This window comes from Ascaphus truei, chromosome 1 (genome assembly GCF_040206685.1).
Source record: "Ascaphus truei isolate aAscTru1 chromosome 1, aAscTru1.hap1, whole genome shotgun sequence".
In the NCBI taxonomy this organism is placed as follows: domain Eukaryota; kingdom Metazoa; phylum Chordata; class Amphibia; order Anura; family Ascaphidae; genus Ascaphus; species Ascaphus truei.
Genome location: NC_134483.1, coordinates 69,327,859 through 69,351,812, shown reverse-complemented (window position 1 = coordinate 69,351,812; position 23,954 = coordinate 69,327,859). Strand labels below are relative to the sequence as shown.

At 42.4% G+C, this 23,954-nt stretch overlaps 2 protein-coding genes across 2 annotated transcripts in view; one reads left to right on the top strand and one right to left on the bottom strand.

Moving 5' to 3' along the window:
* Positions 1-2,957: 2,957 nt before the first annotated feature.
* Positions 2,958-23,954, top strand: part of CDC20B (cell division cycle 20B) — a 100,578-nt gene continuing 79,581 nt past the window's right edge. The window contains exons 1-2 of the mRNA XM_075589138.1: positions 2,958-3,913; positions 4,074-4,145. Of these exons, the coding sequence (XP_075445253.1) occupies positions 3,851-3,913; positions 4,074-4,145 (135 nt within the window). The 5' untranslated portion in view covers positions 2,958-3,850. The remainder of the gene's footprint in view (positions 3,914-4,073; positions 4,146-23,954) is intronic.
* Positions 9,837-20,210, bottom strand: GPX8 (glutathione peroxidase 8 (putative)). The gene is made up of 3 exons (XM_075589144.1): positions 19,957-20,210; positions 18,295-18,556; positions 9,837-12,245 (listed from the first exon to the last, which is right to left on the bottom strand). The coding sequence occupies exons 1-3, from the start codon at positions 20,158-20,160 to the stop codon at positions 12,082-12,084; spliced, it is 630 nt and encodes a 209-aa protein (XP_075445259.1). The 5' UTR covers positions 20,161-20,210; the 3' UTR covers positions 9,837-12,081.

Genomic DNA, 23,954 nt, shown 5'->3' with positions numbered 1-23,954 from the left:
ACAATGCACGTGGCCTGCGTGAGCGGGTGGACGCTCCTGCTCGGCGCTCAGCCGCTTGCCGAGCAAGTAAAATTGATTTTGCTGCTTGCATGCTTCACGGGAGCGGTTCGCCGAAAGAGGGCGAACCATCTCCGTGACGTCGTGGCTGCACCTCCAGACGCGCGCGCACTTGCCAGCCAGTAATCGCCCGGCCGAGCAGGGCGCAGTGCTGGAGCGCCAGTTTCTACCCTAGACGAGGCCTTAGGCTGTGGCCAGGCAGTGAGCGGGCACTCATGCGCTGCGCCCTGCTCGGGCGTGGGCGATTCGTAGCCGGCTAGGCACATGCACGGGGAGGGCGTGTCGGGGGGCGCGGACAAGAAGTCACGGAGCTGGTTCGTCCTCATTGGGCGAACCGGTCACGTGATGAGCGAGCGGAAGATTCAAATTTGCTTGCTTGGCAAGCAGGTAAGCGCCGTGCATGCTCAAGCATTTGCTCACGCTGGCCATACACATTGCCGCAATGTGTTTCATCGCGGCCAGCGTGAGCGCGCCCGCCTGCTCAGCGCCACTCTGAACAAGGCCTTAGATTATCAGCTCTCTGGGGCAGGGATTTCCTTTCCTATTGTTTGATTTTGTTTGTTTGTTGCATGTATAATTCCCTGTACTGTATTGTCTCTATTGTAAAGAGGTGAGTACACCATATATATAAAGACATGCATACTTACTGTACATACACTATGTCTGGTGTTGTTATCCTGGTTGCCATAAGAAGTGCTATTTCTTGTCTCAAGCCCTATTTATCCAATACAATAAAGCACTTGGTACCATTGCCTAAACACTGACTCAGGTATAGCATGGAACAGGTTTGGCGATAGTGGTAAATTAACCTGTGAATCCACAAAATGACCTGCAAACTTTCATTATCACAAAAAAAAGTAAAGGCTTGGTTGGTCATGAAATGTCTTTAAATATAATGTACAACCCTGTTCATTTAATGTAACTATGGATTGTCATCATAACTCTGTGCCCAGGACATACTTGAAAACGTGAAGTAACTCTCAATGTATTATTTCCTAGTAACACATTTTATAGATTAAATAAATAGACCTGGTTTTAGACTTTCCTCATGCTCCCATTTAATTTATGCATTAGTGCGGTACAGTGGGGCAACATAGCCCATTCGGTGTTATTTACTAAAGTCTCCCAGCTGCAAAACTGAGGCAAAATCTGTGCAAAATATTTATCAATGGAGAGATTTTAGTAAATAAGACACCATATAATATGGAGAAAAAAAAAGCATTCCCTTTTGAAACAATAGGATTTACTCTTTTGATAAATCTGGTGCAATCTTTTTGCCCCAGATTTGCTGCCCTGGACAGTTTCATAAGTACAACAAATTAGTGATTTTGCGCTCCAGCGGTGGATTCATATCCTTCATCGAATCAGCATAATAATGAAGACACAAAGAATGAACATTGGGGCTAGTGAGATACCATAGCATAAATCTTGATAGAAGTGAGATCAATAAAGGACATATGAATTCCTGAAGGTCAAGGCTGGGAATGATGAACCCAGTTAGAAACCTCATTAGGATAGTCCTGGATTCACAACTTTGAGATAAAAAAAATAGGTAATTGTACTCACATAGATGTACCCCAGTCCAGTGTGTCCAAGTAGGCGTTCAGCCAAAAGAAGTAGTGCTAGAAGTCCAAGATATAAATAATTCAGAGCACAACCAATGGAGTGGGTCCCAAGCAAAATGAATAAAAAATATTTATTGGTCCATAATTAAAAAACAGAGGTAGGTACCCTCCTACGCGTTTCATACCAAAATGGCACTTTATCAAGGATAAAGTGCCATTTTGGTACGAAACGCGTAGTAGGCGGGTACCTATCTCCGTTTTTTTAATCATGGACCAATAAAGATGATTTTTTATTCATTTTGCTTGGGACCCACTCCATTGGCTGTGCACTTAATTATTTCTATCTCAATTTCATAAGTAGACTCCTAAGAAAAGCATTTTGCGGGTTATGTATGAAAGCATTGCTCTTCAAATTATTTGCAAAAGGGCCAGATTATAAAAAAAAAATGGCAAGTAGAAGAGCCATAAGTAAACCTCAATTTAATTTGATCTAAAAATACTTAATAATTGCTATAGTTTAACATTGTGTAAGCATTTATAATATTTGTACCATGGACTTTGTATTACATTAGCTTTATAGTGTGTGAAAATATGTAACTGCAATTAAATTAGCAGAAGCAGACAGACTGAGGGTCATTCTAAAGGTAATTTGCAGGCCAGATTTGTTCCACAAGCCTTAAATTGAAAAGCCTTGTTTTAAAGTCTCTGGTCTGCAAAACGGAAGAAAAGACACTGCACCAAATTTATTAAAGAAAAAGTTTTGTTAAATTCGGTGTAGTTTTTTATGTCTAGTTTTGCAGCAGGGAGACAACCTGCATTGAAGATGTGTTTCTCAGCATCATCATGTAATGATGCTTTGCCCCATTTTTACCCTCTTGTCTCATCTTTTGAGGTGCTTGCCTATTTTAGGGTAATTCACAGGGCACCCTTGCTTTGCATATTGGTATTATTTAACTGCAGTGTTGGGGATATTGGTTTAATTTCTTATTTTGTGTGGGGATCGATTTTGTTGTATTCTCTCATTTAACATGTTATAAAAGAGATCAAGATAAAAACAACAAATGTTTGAAAAAAAACATAAAGTAAGCTGTCTTGTAAAAAAAAAATATTATAATTTAATTATGTCTAAAATATAAATGAAGCATTTTTTATTTAACTGTTACTTTTTTAATCGATGTCATGTATTATTTTTGATATTAATGTAATTAATTTGACAAGTTTAAGACAGGGAAGTTAAAGAACCATTGTAATCTTAAAGAACAATTAAAGTATAAAAATCATCCAACTATATTTCTTGCATTATTTGCAGTCGGCAATGTTACACATGGGGGGATCAGAAAGACACAATCACTCCGTGTCCCAGAGTTTACAATCCTTTTCGTACTAAATGTTTCCTCTACAATAACATAACGTTTTGTACCTCACATTATTTTATTCCCTAATAACTCATGTACACATCTAGTATATTTGCATTTGATAATTTCATAACTTGGCGCCTCCGTTGCTAGGATCCCAGAAACAAATCATACTAACGAAAGATAAGTAATTCCCGCTGCCTAAACCGATCTTTCCAACCCCGACCACACAACACAAGGCGGGTCCGTTTCCCCCGTGGCATGTTTTGGGTAACTAGGGATCGGGGCCCGCTCCTTTCGCCCGCCGATTGCCCACCGCTCCCGCGGGTCCTGCCTTGCAATCATCTGCCACCATTAGGTTGAATTTGGCGGTTCTTGAAGCGCCTGTAACCTGAGGGCGGGTTTTGGAATCCTTCTAACGAACAACTCTCTGATTGTGACGTCACAGGGCCAGCCAAAGTTGCATTCTTTACACCCGCAGAGTTCCAAATAGGGAATCCCTCTCGGTGACATCACAAGGCTAATTCACAACCGCCTTCTTCGAAGTCCCTCGGCCAATGAGAGTAAAGAACCAAAGAAGACGCGGCCAATACAAAGCCTTGTAGAATCGCAGCATTCCACAGAGGGAATCTCTCTTGTGACGTCGCAAGCCCAGCCTCGCCTCCAATTCAACGCACCCATTCACCAATCAGATGGCCGGGCAGGTGTTTCCCGCTGCGGCAGCCGCCTCTTCTCTACCTTTATATAGAAGAATAGTACCCTTGGGAGCATCATCAGGTTCAGGGAGACAAAGAGGAGGTCTGCAGGTGTAGCAGCAAAGGATTAGGAACGAGTTTCACGGATCCCTTTTGCAAGGAACTTGTTATACGAGATATGGAGTGGAAATTAGAAAGGTTTTCCATTCGTAAAATCAGATCAGATGAAGACATGATGTGGGTAAGTGTTTCCATCCAAATTTAGCGGTGCTTTTATTATTTAAACTGGGTTATTTTGTAGGGCTGTTCGATCAGTCTTTATCAAAAATGTTGTGTTGTTGAAAGGATTTTATTATTGTTATGCCGAAATTAATGGTGGCATTTGTATTTTTTTTTTTTAGGAAAAGATCATGAAGACGCTTGGAAAAGACTTCAAAAGAAGCAAAAAATACAATTTGCAGAAAATCAGCAAGGTAAGTGCACTGTTTTTATAGTTATGTCTATCACTGCTGGGAATTATGAACAATAATATGTTGTAACTTACTTTTATATACGTATCTTTGTATAAATTCTTGACAAAGCACGTCTATGCAGCATAGTTTGTAGTCACAGGGTGCAGATCAGCAAATGTCCATTTATGTGTCAGTCACTCACACTTTTTGACCAAGTATTGCCTTAACTTGTCTCCTTTAAGTTTACAATACTACTTTGTTATTGGACTATAATGGATCAGAATGGTGTCTCCAGGTACTTAAAATACTTGTGCTGGAGTATATAACTCAGTGGTTCAGTGAACAATACTTGAAACCAATATATGCAAGAAGGCATCTCCATTTGCGTTTCTTACCACATCACAACTGACATTCCCAGTTAATACATGGTGATGTATAATGTCCAGATGTACAACTGATGGTTTCCATATGGTTTCCATGATTGATGATTCATGATTCCATGATATGGTTTCCATGATGGTTGCTTTTTTTAAAACTTGCAATTCCATTGTTTGGAATAAAAATGGGAATTACATTTCAGGGCACTTGAAATTGACATTTAACCTGTCCGCTGCTAGATATGCACTTTGTGGCAGTCTCTTCTGGAAACAAATGGTTTAAAAACTACAGTTAATAGTAGTACAGTTCGCCGCATTTCACTTCTTATTACTATTATACATTTGGACTTATTTGTACTTAGTTTTGTTATGCGGGATCTTGAATTAGTTATCAGCAGGTGATCTTGTCACAAGGATGTGGGCGAGTTATGTTTTTAACATATAGGTCCGGTTGTAGGTCTGCGATGGGTTTCCTCCCTTAGCTCCTACACGCTAGCTCTTAGCTGCGTGGTGAGCAGTGCGTTAGAACAAGTTCAGACATAAATAAATAGAATATTTTGCTCCAGTGCAAACATTGCTAGTTCTGGTTTTATATTGGAAACACTAGTTGGTAAATGTAGGAAGTACTAAAGTGATATGATTTTCCCAATAGTTTAAAGCAGCAATAGCTTTGGATCGTGACAAGTTAGGGACCTGAATGGCAAAATATGGCGAGAAATGTAATAGATATCAGACTTGACTTTATTTGTCAGTTGTAAGAATGCATCACAAATGGCTATTTATCACTCAATACATGCATTACATACTACATGGTAATAATGTAAACGTTATGCATCGCTTGTGGCTATACACCTTTGTATGTTAATAAGCATGGAATATGCGGAACAGTGATACGATGGGCTATATAGGATGTACCAGTGAGGCAGTGCATTGCTAGCTCGCTGTTGTATGCTGCAAGTTGACAGTTGATAGCTGTACTCCACATTGTTGCATTCAGTCCTTCCTATGGGGATAACAACAGCGCCATCTAGGGTCTCTTCGCTGGATAAATACATGAACTTTTTCCTCCACAGTCGCTTATTGTGTGGCCTTTTCAACAGCGAAGGCTTTATTTTTATATTGAACGTTTAAAGAAATATAACTTGGTAATTTAATTTAGTTGTTGTTGTTACATATGTGATGAGCACACCCAATAGAAGATGTTGTGCTGGATACCTATTACCTGAGTCAGGTAGGCAGTGTATTTTTAGCTGGCTGCTTGCTTTGAATCCAGCAGTCGCTAGTACTCTGCCACCTGCTACAGGGAAGACGCTTCAATCACTGCACATCCCACTGGATCCAAGACTGCAAATGCCTCTGTATCATCCTCCGTGTGTAGAGGGAAGGCAGTGTAATGTTAGCTGGTTGGAAACTGTAAGGACACCGGTTAACTTGCACCTGCCCCCCTTCTTCACATGCTTCCTTCACCAAACATCATCAGCTCATTGTGTTGGAACTGCCGTCTTTTTTTTTTATTATTACCCTGGGTGCTATGGGGTTCAAGTATTAATTCCTTCTGTATCAGAAGAGTGTCTATTATAATTTGTGAGGCACTAACCCCCTCGCAGACAGGAGAGATTTGTAATCCATTGCTTCAATTCATAGCAGCATCTTTACGGCATGTAGTATTTTGGGTTGTACTGTACAGTGTTCACAACACATGGTTTGAAATATAAATGTGTAAACTACACAGTGAGAGATTTATTGGGGCACACATTGTGGTACCTTTTTATTCAGTGCTTCCTTTGTGTTGTGTCTGTGTGGATTTCGACTTCATTGAATAATCCCACAGGCAAACCAGGAAGCACAGAATAAAGATAGTTTTCAAGTATGTGTGGTGATTAGGCAGTGTATTGTTAGTTTGCTGTTGCACATATACCAGCAACTAAGTACACTACCACATCAGCACATGAGATTTCTTCCAGTGACAATGTAGTTGGATCTGTCTGATGTACAAGATATTGTGTGTTCCAGAGATCAGGTAACCATATCATAGCCAAATGTTAGGATACCATAGGGACTGATTGTTTAAAATATAATTAGATGTACATCAATGTGTTGTAGTAAACGTTTCACAAAATTGCAAAACCTTATGGCAGCTCCAATTTGTTTAAATTACAGAATAGTTGTACATTTCCTCTCATCCTTCATTGTGACATCTTTCAATTCTTCTTATTAGAAATATTGATGTAAAAAAATCCCTTCAGTAGAATATTACAATATCTAAGTTATTTTGATGATAAGGTCTATCGTAACTTATAATAACAGGTAAACATGAACTTTAATTACTGCTGCATCATTTTCCAATTTGTATTTGACTTGGCCACTTATTATGCATAGAGAACTATCTAAGCATAAAAAGCCCACCCATTATTTGTTTTAAATGTAAAGCTTCGATGCAGGGATAAAAAAAAGTTATAATTCAAAATGAATATTTTTTATTTATCATGTTGCTTGATATGGCAATCTTAACTTTGTTATTTTCTCTAGAACAAGAGTATGGAGTCCAGAAACATTTAAGCCTTCCAGATTTATCTAAAAATGGCTTTCAGTAATGGTGAAAGTAGAAGCATTCTGTTTAAGATTATAACATAAGCACACAAAAACTATTTATCATGCTGATAAAACTGCCTTTCTGAAGATGAGTGGACCATACTTAGGCAAACTTTTGCTTATCCTGGATGTTAACTATTACAGTATGTGGAGAACATTCACACGTACTTAGACATCACACGTGTGTGTGTGTATACTTGATCTGGATATAACAAAATATCAGCACTGATATGCTGTCCATGTTAAAATAAAACGACAGACTTCATTAGAGAACTTACATTTTTTTTGTGGGACATTCTGTAATTAGTCTCTGATTTTGCTCTGTCTCTGTCAGTGAGTGACTCGAGGGGGGGAAGGGAGGTGAGTGGGAGCAAGAGTATGGTCCAGGCAAAGTGTTTCATGACTCCCATTATGGAATGTATTACTGTCAGTGATTGTTACTATAGTGTATCTTCCTCCTGTCACATGTGGCAAAGATCTGTCTGGATCATGGATCTGTCACAGTTGGCATGTATGGTAAAACACTAAATTGCATTTTATTCACACATACCATGACACACAGTGTGTAATGTATAGATACGCATCTGCATATATGCAAACCGGTGCTTCTTTCTTCCCTAGTTTTGAACCCTTCTCTAGCCTGTTCCAAACACAGTATGGATTGTAATAGTAAACTCTTGGGTATACTTTTATGGAATCAACAAAATGGGATATTAATGCCCATAGAGAAAAAAACTAAGTAAAATGGTTTGATTTTGTAAAAATCGGAAAACCATGTTACAGTTAAAAAATACATAAATGATCATCAGAAAAACCGTGTTACAACATTACATTTTTTTTTTAGCATGCGAATAAAAGTAAACACACATACACTCCCTCACTCACTTCAGGCTGGAAGTTGCGATATAGGTTAGTACATTTGTATCTATTAATTGCACAAAGAATTAGCAGGTTTTACTTGCACATTCACATTATTTATTAAGAAAATAGTTTTATGGTGGTTTTGCAAAAAATGTGATCACGTTCTGCACCATTTTGTATCCGACATTTGTCTTCCCTGCACTCCGGCGAATCTGTAGTTAGAGGTTGATATGATGGTTCTTCTGCATCTCTGGATAAGCACTAAACAGTCTCAATATAATATTCACTAAAGAAAAAGGTGGAAGAACGCACATCTCTCGGGAAGGCCGAAAACGTATATTTACATATATTTTGAGACCTAAAGCCACACAAGGGGATACATAAAAGGTTTTTCAACTGAGTAAGGGGTTGGATCCTTCACCCATCTTCCTTCTTGTGTCTTCAATCTATAGTATCCCAATTAACCCCTTCCATGCACTAGAAGTCTGCAATGCATGTTGTTGTGGACCTATCTGGCTCTAAAATAATTAACAATGTTATTCCTATGCTTTATTTATGTGACTTTTTTTTAAACTAATGTTGAGATTATCATTCATTCATTCTTCGTTATAAATAAAGCTCTCATACAGCATGATGCAAACGATTCCACTGCAGCTCAGGAACACATTTTGAGCCCTCCCAGCACTATCTCACGGTGTACAGAGCTACACCATGTAACAACCATAATTAAATCCACCACGACATGCCTGCTTAGTGGTGAAACGTAGCAATTCTAAAACACTAGAAATCTACACAGAAACCAATGAAGATTTAAGAAAGATAACCATTTCCTTTGTTTTTTTTAACATTTAGGCCTACGACAGCACAGAAAGGACATTTCACATCTGACAGCTGAAACCTATGTAATTGCTGATCTTTTCTTGATACAAACAATTGTACAACAGCTCTAATCGCCAGTGCTGGAGGGACCAGCAAAACATCCCACTGTGACAGGGCTCTTCAACTCATGGCCCGTGGGTCCAATCTGGTCCGCAGAGTTTGTGCATGGCTCTTGGATCATCTGCTACTAATTTCAACACACTTGCTCAAACAGTTCAATGCCATTTCTTTTAAAAAGATATATATATATATATATATATATATATATATATATAAAAAAAATATATATATATAATAGATAGATATATTAATAATTAGATGCACAAATCACAGATTGCAATTGTGTATGAATAAAGAAGTCTAAGTATGCTGCTACTATGTATTCGGGATACACATGAACCCACAAATGTATACAGAAAATAGGACAAGGGACGCAGTTCTAGGCTATGAATATTATATATAACCAAATAGGAAGAGTGCAGTTGGATTGGAAATATGTAGAAATAAGTAGTCCTGATGGAGGTTCTGAAATAATAGAGAAAAGTCAATATAGTGAAGTACTGTAAATATATTGAATTACGCAATTGTAGAAAGATACTTACAAGATAGCAGATGTTATAAGCATATTGGATAACAATCCCAGCTGCAGTGAAGACCACGAGTGCCGGCGACTCTGCCTCCGTGCTGGAGCGGTATGGATCAGCTGTTATCCCTCTGTTTCCTCTCCCTCATCCTCCCATCAGCTGTTGATGGCATCACTGGGATGCAGGAGATTTTGGCAAAGTGCTGTATAGTCCAAAAGCTGAAAGTCCACTTTTGCACAACTCCGTATGGATATAAGCACTATCAGTTATAGTATGAACTTGGTGACAATATGTATTAGGTAGGCAAGTGATATTTACAGTTCTTCACTTTATTGGATTTTCTCTATTTTTTCAGAACCTCCATCAGGACTACTTATTTCTACATATTTCTAATCCAATTGTACTCTTCCTATGTGATTATTTATAATATTCATAGTCTAGAACTGCGCCCCATGTCATTATATATACACATATATATATATATATATATATATATATATATATATATATACATACATACATACATACATACATACATATATATATTAAAGATAGAGATATACATAGATACATACATAGCAACATTCTCCCGGACCTCCCCAATTTTCTTTCTGATCCGACCCCTTTGGAAAATGAGTTGAAGAGCCCGGCACTATGAGGCATTGCTGCCTTCCCAGCACTGAAGGGGTTTGCACCATATCTACATTATTAGGACAACTCATACAACCGTAAGAAAGAAAGAATCCCTTTGCAGCACAAATGGATTCTTTCTGTCTTACGTCTATATCATTACTCATTCTCTGCAAGCACCACACCTCAGCCATTGATGTGTTGGTTTTTTTTCATTTTATGCTTCTGATTAGTACCACCCTCTTCAAGTGTTAGAGCAGGGAACACGCCACCCCCTAGGGGGACCCCTCCAATTTCAACTCATACAACCAATGGATATCTTCCCGTGCAGTAACTTATTTTGCCTCGTGACAAGTAGGTGTGAGAGATCACATACAGATCTGCCAAGTGACTCCAGGTCAACATGTGAGACTGATCCTGTCCACTCTTTCTTTGGACCCTACCCTGTCACACCAGAGTTGCTATTGCCCAACATGAGCATAAAGCAAGGAGCGGATCAATATCATATCATGGTTCTCCTGGGTGTTAGTTGGCAATTATGCAACATAGGGTTCACATGTTAATAATCTTGGCAAACAGTGAACTCGGGGGTTCTCAACTCCAGTCCCCAAGACCCCACAACAGGTCAGGTTTTCAGTATATCCCTGCTTCTGCACAGGTGGTGCAGTCAAACTGAACCACCTGTGCTGAAGCAGGGATATCCTGAAAACCTGACCTGTTAAGGGTTCTAAACTCCAGTCCTCAAGACACCCTGAGTTAACTAGCAATTTTAACAAGAGCATAAGAGAAAGCAGGTGTAATGTTACATCAGGAAATTACTTATTTTAGGCAGCAGCTAACGCATTCATTCCCAGAGGGGCCTGCATAGCATGGTAAAGCAAGTCCACGTGCTTACCTCTCTGTGAGTAAAGGGGTTTAAATGATGTCCCACATTTTATCCCCCTGGCTCGGTAACATGGTGTTTGCTGGAAAGATTATTTCCCCTTTAAAAATGTTAACAAACCAACTTCTATTAAATACGTTTTACATCAAGTTGAACAGACTCTCCTCCTTTAAAATCTATTTCTTTAGGTACTGTAAATCAAACATTTAGGGGGGGAAACGTGAACAGGTATTTAAAAGGTGCAATCAATCCAAAATAGTGGTTGAGAAAAGCATAATAAGTTACCCACCCCCTTTTATATCTTTCCCATATAAATTGTATAATACCCATTCAGTCATCGAGGCTGCAGGACCATCAACTCCTTTGAGGCAGAACAACAGCTATTTCTATCATCCCAGGAAACCTAAACAGTACAAGAAAATGTCCCCAAAGTATTACACCATTAAAGTAAGGCCCAGAAACACAAAGGATTTTTTTTTTTGTACTGGCTTTTACGGATTGCACCTATGAAATGTAATAAATAGTGGCATGTATGTTCCAAACATTGAAAGACTACAAATTAACATCCGATTTTCAACATCCTCTGAGTCACTTTTCAACACACCGTCTCGCCCATAGCAATATTTTTTGGTAAAGCATTGTATTCTGTGGATAACATTAAATGCTGGGGTTGACGTAAATAATTTTGCCAAAACACCTTTTAAAAGCAGCTATCGCCTCCAAATTGCATCTAGTAACTAAACGGTGCTACTGTACGCCATAAGACACCTTATTTATAATTCAAGTAAATAGCCCACAAAGTGTCTTAAGGCCTAACAATGCTTAGTAAATATGGCCATTAGTGTTTCATTCATAATAATACATGGCCCTGGCATAACCCCATTTCTCCACCAATATTTCTAATGTATGGAATTACTGCTATCTTTTTTTGTTTGATTTGCACAGCTGCTATGGCAGCCATTTTAATTCACCATGTGAACCTGTTTTCTGAAGCATGCTGAAAATAGAAAATGGCAAAATGAGACTAAAAACAGGGTTCAAATAAGCGGGACAAGAATGATAGAAAATTACAAAAGCGTAAACAAAGTATTATTAAGACAAGCAGCCGATTGCCACTTTAAACCGTCCAGCCCAGGTGGCTACATGTTGTTTCAAAGGTCTACTTTCTTCTTCATGATAATTTCTCGGACTATCGCTGCTACTTCCGGTCGAATGTTCTCAATGGGCTCCTCAGGTCTCCAGAGTTTCACTACTTGACCTTGTGGGTTTACCAGGTATTTCCAAAAGTTCCACCTCGGCTCTTTTTTCGTAGAGTCTGGAGGAAAAAATAAAAAATAAACGTTTTTTTTTTTTTTACAGCATTTAAGTTAGGAAATAAAGTCATCCTTTGGATACACCAAGGGAGTTCTGATACCTAAAACCAGGAAAATCATTCTAAAGCAGAGGGCGTCATTGTTTCCAAAGTGAAACCCAACAGAATAGAAGTTTTCAGTGATCACAAAAGCTAAACCTTAACTGTAATTATCTTTTCTGCTACTCCGGACCCATAGATAATTACACACAATTCATGGCTCCTCTAGCCATCTGTCATCAGGAGTAGTGTATGGATTACCAAGAAAGCCTTTGTAGTGTTAGACACCTCTGAAAGTGGGAGAAGGAGCGGCTCAGTGAGTAAAGACACTGACTTGCATTCAGAGTTTGAAGCAGGGGAGCCTGGTTCAATTCCTGATGTCAGCTCCTTGTGACCTTGAGCAAGTCACTTTATCTCCCTGTGCCTCATGCACCAGAAACATAGATTGTAAGCTCCTTGGGGCAGGGACTGTGCCTGCAAAATGTCTCTGCAAAGTGCTACATAAAACTAGCAGCGCTATACAAGAACAAACAATTTTTATTATTAGGTGCAGACATACTGTATTTAGCAACTAAATACACTAAATAAACTAAATTTACACTAATACACTAAATAAAATGAATGCTGGCCATGTCATTTCTCTTTTACTGAAACATCAAAATATCATAAACAACATCTATATTCTCCAAGAACTGGAGGATTTTACCAAACAGGATTAGTAAACGAATTGATTATTTTCAACAGAAATATATATTTGCGTGAGGCATGTAAATGCATCGGTAATGTTTGTTTTATATATATACTCTAAACATCCTTGCACCCATGGCGGTTTCGTGTTTCGTCATACACACACTACGACTTTTCGGCTTTGTCCATGTTTCCTTGTGCTTCCCTATCACCGTTCTGTTCATTGAAAATGGGTAACACTCGTTTATACAATTTAAAGCAGAAATTACTCCAAGTTTGTATTATTATTACTTATATTATTCTTTTCTGAAACAGGAACGAAAATGACACTTTGGTACCATCATGAGCCTCTTGGTTGTTGAGATATTTACAAGTGAAATGATTGTGCTTTGGGAATTTAAAATGGCCGTCATCTACATCATTGCCAGCAAAGCCAATGAAGGAGAAGAGTGATACTATGGTGATCACTATCTCCCATTACATACCAGCTGCAAAGGCAGTGGCTCTAATTTTTCCAATTTTGATATGACCAGTTTGGGATCTTGGGAACCGAGGGATAATATTATTGTGTCTGCTCTGAGATTATGTAAATACAAAAAGGCCCCAAAATGGTCTATTATGGGGGAGGGGTGTGGATTTTAAGGTAGTCATTAAAACTGCCACCGAGAGCCCATGCAACAAGCAAAGAGATGCTATTACATATACTTTGATCTTAAAGATTTAATTGTTCAAAGCCCCTTGGGCCTTTTAAACTCCTCCTCTTCACTAGGAAAATCTATACCAGACTCTACCCTGAGGCAGATGGGACGAGTGAGAATTAACACCATCAAAACATACTCCCTGCTATAGAATTATTTATTATCATCCAAGAAAAAAAAAGCGATTAAATGCCTGTCATTTTTAGGTTCACTTCATACTTAAGGAGACATTACTTAATTTACAGAAGGCATTGCTTATTGCAGCGCTGCGCAAACTAGGGGGCGCGGGCAGTTGCAGAGGTCCCGCGCTCTTCCCCAAGGCATTTAAATGAAATGCCAGGGGACCGCGCAAGGCCTCTGCATCCTCTACTTACCGGGATCCAGCCAGCTACAGGATGCGTGACCATGGCAATGGGGCGTCAAATGACGCCGCGGGGTCATGTGACATCACGGTTGCCTTGGTAACGTGACGTCAAATGACGCCGTGGGTCATGTGATGTCACATCACCCCGCGGCGCGAGGTAAGGAGGGGGGGGGGGGCACAACGGAGGAGAGCAGGCAAAAAAAGTTTGTGTGCCCCTGCTTATTGCATGGCCAAAGAATACTGGTTTAAAGCATAAGTAAAAGTAAAATTAAATGTATTCAGTTAAAATTGTGCCCAATTCCTAGATGTCTGGTAGTTTCGGTTATTAGGTTTAGCACAATACTATGAAGCACTGCAGAGGTGCTCAACTCCAGTCCTCAAGCCCCCTTCCAACAGGTCAGGTTTACAGGATATGCAAAAATCAGCAGCGCACAACCAAGGGAGCCAGGCCAGTTGATAGTAAAAATATATTTATTGATAAATTACAAAAAAGGAGCAGGTCAGAGACACTCTTACGTGTTTCGCGCCTTTTGGGTGCTTTATCGTTTTACTCCTTGATAAAGCGCCCAAAAGGCACAAAACGCGTAAGAGTGTCTCTGATCTCCTCCTTTTTTGTGATTCATCAATAAATATATTTTTACTATTAACTGGCCTTGCTTCCTTTGGTTGTACGCTGCTAATTTTTGCACATTTCGCTTGGATCTTCTCTACCCGCGGCTTGTCACACCACACCTGAGTAGCGCTAGGAGTGAGTAAGAATATTTATAACGGACATTTAAAATCTACACAAAAGTGGGCACATTGTCTTATTGAAGAATTGAAGTTACTTTGCCCCCCCATTGAGGTTGCAGCATTGTGGGATACCATCTTTTGCTGTCACCTTGAGGAGGGTTTACAGCTATTTATATGTGTAGCCATGTATCCCCTTGGCTACTAATATGACCTACCTAATACATAAGCCCTTGTACCAGCGCAGCCAGTGTTAGGGTTAAATCTATGCCCTTGCTGATGAAGCAGTAAACGGGTGGGGGTGGGCCTGAGTACTGCCCTATCAGGGGCTCAGACCTAGGACCCTCCCCTGGGTGCAAAGGCTGCAGATCCAAATTTAGAGAGTTCTCCTTCCTCAGGGAAGAGAGACAGAGAGATCCCTCCCTCTGTGGAGTGGGAACAACTACCCCATCCTCCACAAGGGAGCATGGGAGTCAGGGATAGCCCTTTGGGGCCTCAAGCCCTGGGGGTTGAGTCCAGGGACCAGAAGAAAAGGCATTGTTGATGTGTACGGCTGTACTCAATAAAGACCAGTTGCTGCTTTTATACTCCTGCCTGTGACTGCAGTTTATCAGGGGGAGTGCAAGAGGGTTTTCCTGCATGAACTGCACCAAGCACTGATGGGGCCTGTGGGGAATGGAGACGCTGCAACAAGAACGAGTTAGAGCTCTATATCCAAAAGCGTGTCCTGTCTTCCCCAGTACCATCGGCGGATATTCAGCAATCCTGTAAGCCTCCCAGGTACAGCACAGCGAGAGTACAGGTAACACCAGTTACATATGTGTAAGACATCTCATGGATCCTGTTTAATACCCACTCCATGCATGAGTGTTCTCTTATTTATTATTTTTCTCTACATCTGTAAAAATTATTTAGAATATTAGGCCCGGAACTATTTGAGCACCCACTCCCTCTTGTGCAGGTTTACAGGATATCCCAGCTTCAGCACAGGTGGTTCAATCAGAGACTCAGTCAAAGACTGAGAACAATATGTCCATCCTGCATAAAACTTTGTAGCTTAGAAAGTGTAATATGAAGAAAAAGAAATCAATCTTACCATTTGTAAAATTATTATGCATTTTTGTCATATTTTGACAGGAAATAAACAGCAGAAAACAAATAAAACCGGATACTTCAGAAGAGCTATAACATAACAAAAATATGTTAAATAATCTGTATGGAAAACAAAAAATTGTTTTAAAATATAAATTAACCTTTTATGTTCTGCTTGGTATTCAATTTTTTTTCCATTTTGTATGTGCATTAACTGTAGAAAAAGCCGATGAGAACCACACTGAACCTCAATATTTTCAGTTTTAGGTACCTCCGGGCAGGGCCATCTTAACAACATTAGGGGCCCCCGGGCAGATCAGGACACAGGACAGACAGAAAGACACACTGACACACACACACACACACACACACACACACACACACACACACACACACACACACACACACACACACACACACACACACACACACACACACACACACACACACACACACACACACGACACTGAGACACACACAGCCTCACCTCTCTGCTGCATGCTTTTCCTCCGCTCTTTGGCCCCACCCCCCAGGCTCCTGCCACCTCCCGATTGGCTGAATTACACAGCAGCAACCAATCAGAAGCTGCCCAGCCCCCTAGCAGCAGCCCTGCTCTATCCCATGTCCGGACAGGAGAAACAAATACCGGACACCTGGCAACCCTAAGAGCGAGCCGGGGTGCCGGGCGGGTGGAGAGGGTTGGTGGGCACACATGGGCCAGGCGCGTGGGGCCCCCCTATGCTGTGGGGCCCCCGGGCAACTGCCCAGTGTGCCCATACGTTAAGACGGCCCTGCCTCCGGGTTCCCTGAAAAAACTCAGTGTATTCCCTCCGCACTCTCAAGCAACTTGTCAACACAAGTGTAATATCAAAATCAAAAGATTGTTGGGTGTGTGTGTGTGTTGGAGTGAGAGGGGGAAGAGAGAGGGGCTGTCTCTTACCTTCTCTGGAGCGGTATGGTATCTCCTCATCCAGCATAACGTTGTCATGGCGACCCAAAGTCAAATGACGCTGTGATGTCACATGGTGATGCGTTGCCATGACAATGCGACGTCACATGATGCCATGATGACGCTCTGCTGCAGGAAGAGGGCCACTATTGGAAGAATCACCTGGGCCGGTATGCACCAGCAATCTGCCCCTGCAAGCACGGCCCTCATTACCTTTTGTATCTGTGCATGTTTGTCCTTATTTGGTATGTCATTCTGGTTATGTAATTTACATCTCACTGTACCCCTATTGTACTGCGCTGCAGAATACGCTGGCGCTTTACACATTAGTGTACATCGATCCATAGGCCCAAGATGACTTATGCAAGGTCCACAATGACGACGCTGGAGGTCTATTTACTAAAGTCTCCTGGCTCGAAACGGAGGCGAAGCACAAGCAAATAAAACCAGCACCAGATTTGTCAGAAAGGGAATCCTATCGAGAACAGAGAGAGTTTTTTCCTTTGATAAGTCTGGTGGCAACTGTTTTGCACGGTTTCATCTGATATATATATATACACATAACCCAATAAAAATGTAGTAAAAAAATATATATATATATATCTCAAATGGAAATATTACTATACAGGCATACCCCGCATTAACGTACGCAATGGATCCAGAGCATGTATGTAAAGCGAAAATGTACTTAAAGTGAAGCACTACCTTTTCCCCACTTATTGATGGATGTACTGCACTGCAATCGTCATATATGTGCATAACTGATGTAAATAACGCATTTGTAACAGGCTCTATAGTCTCCCCACATGCGCACAGCTTCGGTACAGGTAGGGAGCCGGTATTGCTGTTCAGGACGTGCTGACAGGCGCATGCGCGAGCTGACGTTTGCCTATTGGGCGATATGTCCTTACTTGCGAGTGTACTTAAAGTGAGTGTCCACAAACCGTGGTGTGCCTGTATGCTTATTTGCATATATGAGCATATAGTAATATTTCCATCTCCTATATATATATACAGGCATACCCCGGTTTAAGGACACTCACTTTAAGTACACTCACGAGTAAGGACATATCACCCAATAGGCAAACAGCGGCTCGCGCATGCGCTTGTCAGCACGTCCTGAACAGCAATACCATCTCCCTACCTGTACCGAAGCTGTGCACAAGCGGGGAGACTATAGAGCCTGTTACAAATGCGTTATTTACATCAGTAATGCACGTATATGACGATTGCAGTACAGTACAGACATCGATAAGTAAGAAAAAGGTAGTGCTTCACTTTAAGTACAGTTTCACTTTACATACATGCTCCGGTCCCATTGCGTACGTTAATGTGGGGTATGCCTGTATATATATTTAATTATTTTTTTTACTACATTTTTATTGGAGTTTTCCATACGAGAAGTAACATAAGGAATGTTATTTTATATATTAGAAAATTATTATTATTTCAATACATTTCTCCGTTATAAATTAAGGCCACGCAATCACTTACCAACGAGGAATCTAAATGCAGGTTCGGCCTCAGAACCTAGGATTTTAATCTTGCTGAATATTGGAAACGTTGCCCCGTAGTTTCCTTTGGCAAAGGTGTCTATTTCCTGGTTTCTGCCTGGTTCGGACTCTCCAAACTGATTACAGGGGAACGCCAGGACACTGAAGTGGGATGGACCAAACTCCCTGTGCAATTCCTGCAGGGCTCTGTAGTTTGCATCTGTGTGCTTGCAGGCACTGGCCACGTTGACAACTAGAGCTGCCTGCAGGAGAAAAGAAAGACTTGGAATGTGGAAACTCATCTTCCTGCAATTCTCTAAATGCCAGAAGTTATTTTGCCCCGTTATAGCCCTCTGACTCTAGAGAACTTTGTTTAATAACCACATGCCCAGGGTCAGCATGCCTTATTGCCATATATACGATGTGCTATTTCAACCATTGATAACAGATATAGGTGCTTCCTGGCTTCTGAACCTCTGCTATCTCTTCAGGTTTTGAAATGTGGTTAGTTGGTTACATGGTCCATAGTAAACATTTTTATATTGTTATTTTAATATAGGCAGCCTTTGATTACCTTTATTGAAAACGAATTACCTAAGCCGCCGATCGATTCGTTCTCCTGTGATTGATCAGCAGAGATCCTGCTTCCCTGGGTTCACTTAATGGCTGCCTTTCAGTTTCAATCAATCCTTCAGTCAGTAACCAAGCAGCTACATTGTATCCTTGTAACATTACCTATTGTTATAGTTTACAACTCAAATTGCTGGGAACATTTGCAACAAATTATCACAAAAGGGAAAGTGTTGCAAAGATCTTAGCTGCTTGGGAGGTGGGCCTGCTGTAAAAATCATGTGCTCAGTATATTAAAACTCATTAAAAATATGACATTAAGTGTTGAAAAATTAAATATAAGAATGCAGGAAGTATTTTCTAATACGATAGAACTGATTATATATATATATATATATATATATATATATATATATATATATATATATATATATATATATATAAAAACATGTAGGATATTGCTTGGATTGTGCCTTTAACGGGTTAAGACTATACCACAGCCTGCCCTGGTGGGATCTCTAATCACACGAGATCAGTTGACAGCCCCCATACCTGATCAATGCAGCTCTGATGATAACCCCACAAACATCCCAAATTATAAACCCCTCAGTACTTTTTGGCATATAGTTATATTTATAATTGATAGTTCACTCTTAATTATATGATATGTACTTGTTATCCATTATGTATGGGAAGGAGTAAAAAAATAAAATAAGAGAATGAGTATAGCAAGCAATTCAATATATATGTACTTTCAAGGTTTACTTATATCTGTGTAACATCTGCCACATACTCGCCCCTTTACGGTATAAGCATCCAAGCATCAAAAGGAGTCATTTCATTTTGCAGGGACACTGTGTATAATATTACAAGTAAGCAATTGGAGCAAACATCTGTGCCAAAGAGCTAACAATCTAAATAATGTATTCGTGAAACAATTCTGACTATTCACAGAAGACAATTTTAATAAATATATATTTTTGTCAGAGAATTAGATACTAAAGGGCAGAAGCTTACAATTTACATGCAATCATTTGAAATCATTACATAAACCAGCTCAGAGAAGCATGCAGAGCTTTGTTCACATACTTACTTTGCCTCGGTATTTCCCCAAAGAAACAGACCTCCCCTTAGAATCCTTCACTTCGTAAGAATAAAAATCTTTCCCTTTGGGCTTCAAAAACTTTAACTGCAGAAGACATAATATTGCTGTACATAAAACCATGGAGAAGAAAACCAGGAAGACTTTAGCTTTGGGGGACGAGCATTTTAAGGGATAAGGAGGGAGAGTCTCCATCTTGGAGATTTTGAAGGGAAGTTTGTGCTTGCCCCTGGAATTTATGCGGGGAGGAGCTGGGGGCCTGAAACTGGAAACCAGATGGATGTGAGAAGTCAGCCCCCTCAGGGACAGTGCCAAGACAATGATTGTGTGCTTAGTGTATACTGTATGGTGAAGATGCACAGTCACACTGTCTCCTGCAGTGCTACTGTACTGTACATTGGCTGTCAGAGACATGTCTAACAAGCACATTCAGGATTGCAGAGATCACTTTATTTGCGGTTTGTTGACTTCTTTGCTTGCTTTCCAATGTCTTGTTTGTCACCGTTTGCACAAGTACACTAGGTTAAGAATAACTAGACAGTTAAATACATTTTTTTAATGGAATAAGCTATTTTTTTTAGACATTTGAACATTGTGTGTTCTTGGTTATGCCAATGCAGTATGTTGAATTACTTCAGTACAATTATTTTCTTAGTCTAAATAGTAGTTATGGATGTGACTCTTGCTGCCTCCTTCAGTGAAGATGTGACCCACTGAAAGGGTTAAAGGGCCATCTCAGGGTTGGACAATGGTCTCCAACCCTGGTAATATCTCATTGGGATTATTTATCTCTGTATGTGTTTATATTGTTTTAAATGTATCTGTGTGACTCATTGTATTCCTGGGCCAGTAACGATGTCTAAGTGACGAGCATGAGTCAGAGGTCTAGCCTTTGGGTGGGGTAGGGTTGCCAGGTGTTCGGTATTGAACTAGACTGTCCTGTATTTGGACACTCTGTCCAGTAAAAAATTAGAGGTTATATTAGATATATATGTGTTCGGTATTACTTCTCTGGATGTAGTGATCTGACTGGCTTGGGGGGGGGGATTTCCCCGAGCAGGGAGAGAGCAGGGCTGTTGCTTGGTAAGGGCTGGGACCCGCTGCACCTGGCGGCGTGGGCGGCTGCACGGGCTTTCCCCACCAGCAGGGGAATCCTCCCGAGCCGGTCCCGGTCCCCCCTGGCTGCACAGCTCACTACATGCTGTGACGCGTCAGCCGCTACGGGATACAAGAGAATTGTAATCCCTAGCGTCGACGCGTCACGTGGTGTGGCTGTGAGCCAATGAGGAGGGGAGGCTTCGGGAGGAGGAGAGGCTTCGGAGAGCGGGGAGGAGTGTGGAGTGCCTGCCTCTGTCTCTGTGTGTGTGTGTGTGTGTGTGTGTGTGCGTGTGCGTGTGTGTGAGAGAGTGCCTGCGTGTGTGTATGAGTGCCTGCGTGTGTATGAGTGTGTGTGTGTTGCTTGTGATTACTTCAATCAGCAGCTCCAGCCTGAGCCCGTGGAGGGAGGAGGGGGGAGAGTAGCGGGTCCCTCCGCTCAAGCCACGCCCCCCTCCCGCTCAAGCCTCCCACTCCCTCCCACCTCCCGCTCCCTACAGACCGCATATCGCGGTCTGTGTATGTCAGCGCCCCGCCTGTCTGCAGTGCGGGAGCGCTGACGGAGGGAGCGGGGCCTTAGCCTAATGCAGCCAACCAGGAGGAGGTGTCAGGGGGTGAAGCGAGGAGGAAACAGCATGGAGCTGAGAGGGGTGTGTGGGTGTCTCGAGCATGTCGCACCTTTCATTTAGTCCAGTATTTTTGGAGAAGCTGCCTGGTAATCCTAGGGGCCTGGTGCAGTGTTAATGGGCAATTGGAGGCTGGAGAAGGATGCGATCACCAGCTGGGAGAGTACACACTACAAGGCTGGCGCATCGTTCTCTCCCCGGCAGTGAGGCGTGTAACCCTGCCGCACATATGGAGCTGAATTTGGGTACTGGGGTTTGGGTCCTAGGCCCATTGGCCTGGTTCCCATTGATCAGTTACACTTTCCTATGCTCCCAGGCTCCGCTCCTATGCTGTTGTTAGGCCCTGGCTCCACCTTTTCACCTAATTGGTCCATTCTGGATACCCCCCTCACTCCTGAAGGGCTCAGTGGAGTAACAGCCTCCACTGTTTGGTCGGCACCTGGTGTAAGGGGGATAAGGGGGTGTAAGAGAGAGAGGGGGCATAGTTGGGGGTGTAATACAGGTAGGGGAGAGATGGGGGTGTAAGAGGGAGGTGGGAGTGTTGGGGGTGTAAGAGAGGGACGAGGAGTGAAAGAGGGGGGAAACAAATACATGGAAAGGGTCGAAAATGAGAGGGGGGAGTCTGATATGTGGGGGTCTAAGAGAGGGAGAGATGAGGTGGGGGTGTAAGGGAGGGAAGGGGAAAGGTGTGAGGGAGGGGGAGAGAAGGGGGTGTAAGGGAGGGAAGGGGAAAGGTAGGAGTTTAAGGGAGGTGGAGATGGAGGGGGAGAGATGGGAGTGTAGGGGAGGGGGAGGGGTGTGATGGTGAAGGGTAAGGGTGTAGGGGAGGGATGGGGTTGTACGGCTGGGAGGAGGAGAGGAGATTGTAAGGGAGGGGGAGAGGTGAGAGTAGTGTAAGGGAGGGAGGGTGAGAGGTGAGGGTGTGGGAGGAAGGGTGAGAGGTGGGGGTGTGAGAGAGGGAGGGGGATAGGATTAGAGATGGGGGTGTAAGAGGGGAAGGGGTGTAAGAGAGGGATGGGGGTGTATGGAAGGGAGGGTGAGAGGTGGGGGTGTGAGTGAGGGTGAGAGATGAGGATGTAAGGGAGGGAGGGTGAGGTGGGGGTGTAAGGGAGGGAGGGGGAGCACTAGGAATCTAAGGGGGAGGATTGGTGAGGGTGTAACAGCGAGAGGGAGGGAGAGGGTGAGGGGGTGGGAGATATGGGCGGGAGGATGAGGGGGGAGTGTGAGAGGGAGTGGAAGAGGTGGATGTGTAAGAGAGGGAGGGGAACAGGTGAGAACATGGTCATCATCATCTAATTTCCCCCCCCCATATCATCATCATCATCTCCTTTCCCCCCATCATCATCTCATTCACTTCCCCATCATCATCATCTAATTTCACCCTCCCATATCATCATCATCATCATCATCATCATCTCCTTTCCCCCCATCATCATCATCATCTCCATTCCCCCCATCATCATCTCATTTCCCCCACGTCATCATCATCTCATTCCCCATCCCCCAATATCATCATCTCCTCAACCAGAATTGTTTTTCTTCTTAGGCCTGGACATAGTGAGTTTTAAGCTCGCTGAGGCGGGCTGAGCCGCGCTGAGCAGATGCACAAAGCCCCTGCATCTGTCATCAGCGTGGCTATAGTTTCTCCCTCCGCATGCGTGCTGATGCGTGCGGAGGCTGAGAAACTTTGCCGAGACAGGCAGGTTTCAAATTTGCCGCTCGGGGAAGCGATGTGAGCGGTCACGTGACCGCTCACATCCAATGGGAGCGAGGGATTAGCCTCGTCTCCCGCTCCGCCTCCTGGCACGCCTCCGCTCCGCCCCCGCCCCCTGAGCGCGCTCACTGCCACGCCTGCAAGGGCACGAAAAAGCAGCATTTTGGAGCAGGCGAGGCAGAGCAGGAGCGCGGCTCAGCGCTGTTTGCTCCTCTATGTCCCAGGCCTTACCTTATCTCCTGACAGACAGCACTGGAACCTGTCACTGCAACAGTCTCTGGCGCCGGTGCCGCTAGGGTGTGGGCTCCGCCCCCGCCGTCCTCGGACTGCTGTCCTCTCCACTCAGCACTCGAGTCTTCTTACTGCTCCCGGGCCACCGTCCGTGGCCTGCCCCCTCAGCACCAGGGCTTGCAGCCGGCCTCCTCCGCACTTGCCGCCACCTGCACACTCGCGCTATCCGCCACCGCCGCCCTCGTGGTTTTGACAGTGGTAATATTACCTCAATTTTTTGACCAGACACACTGCAAAATTACCGGCCTGTCCGGGTCAAAGCT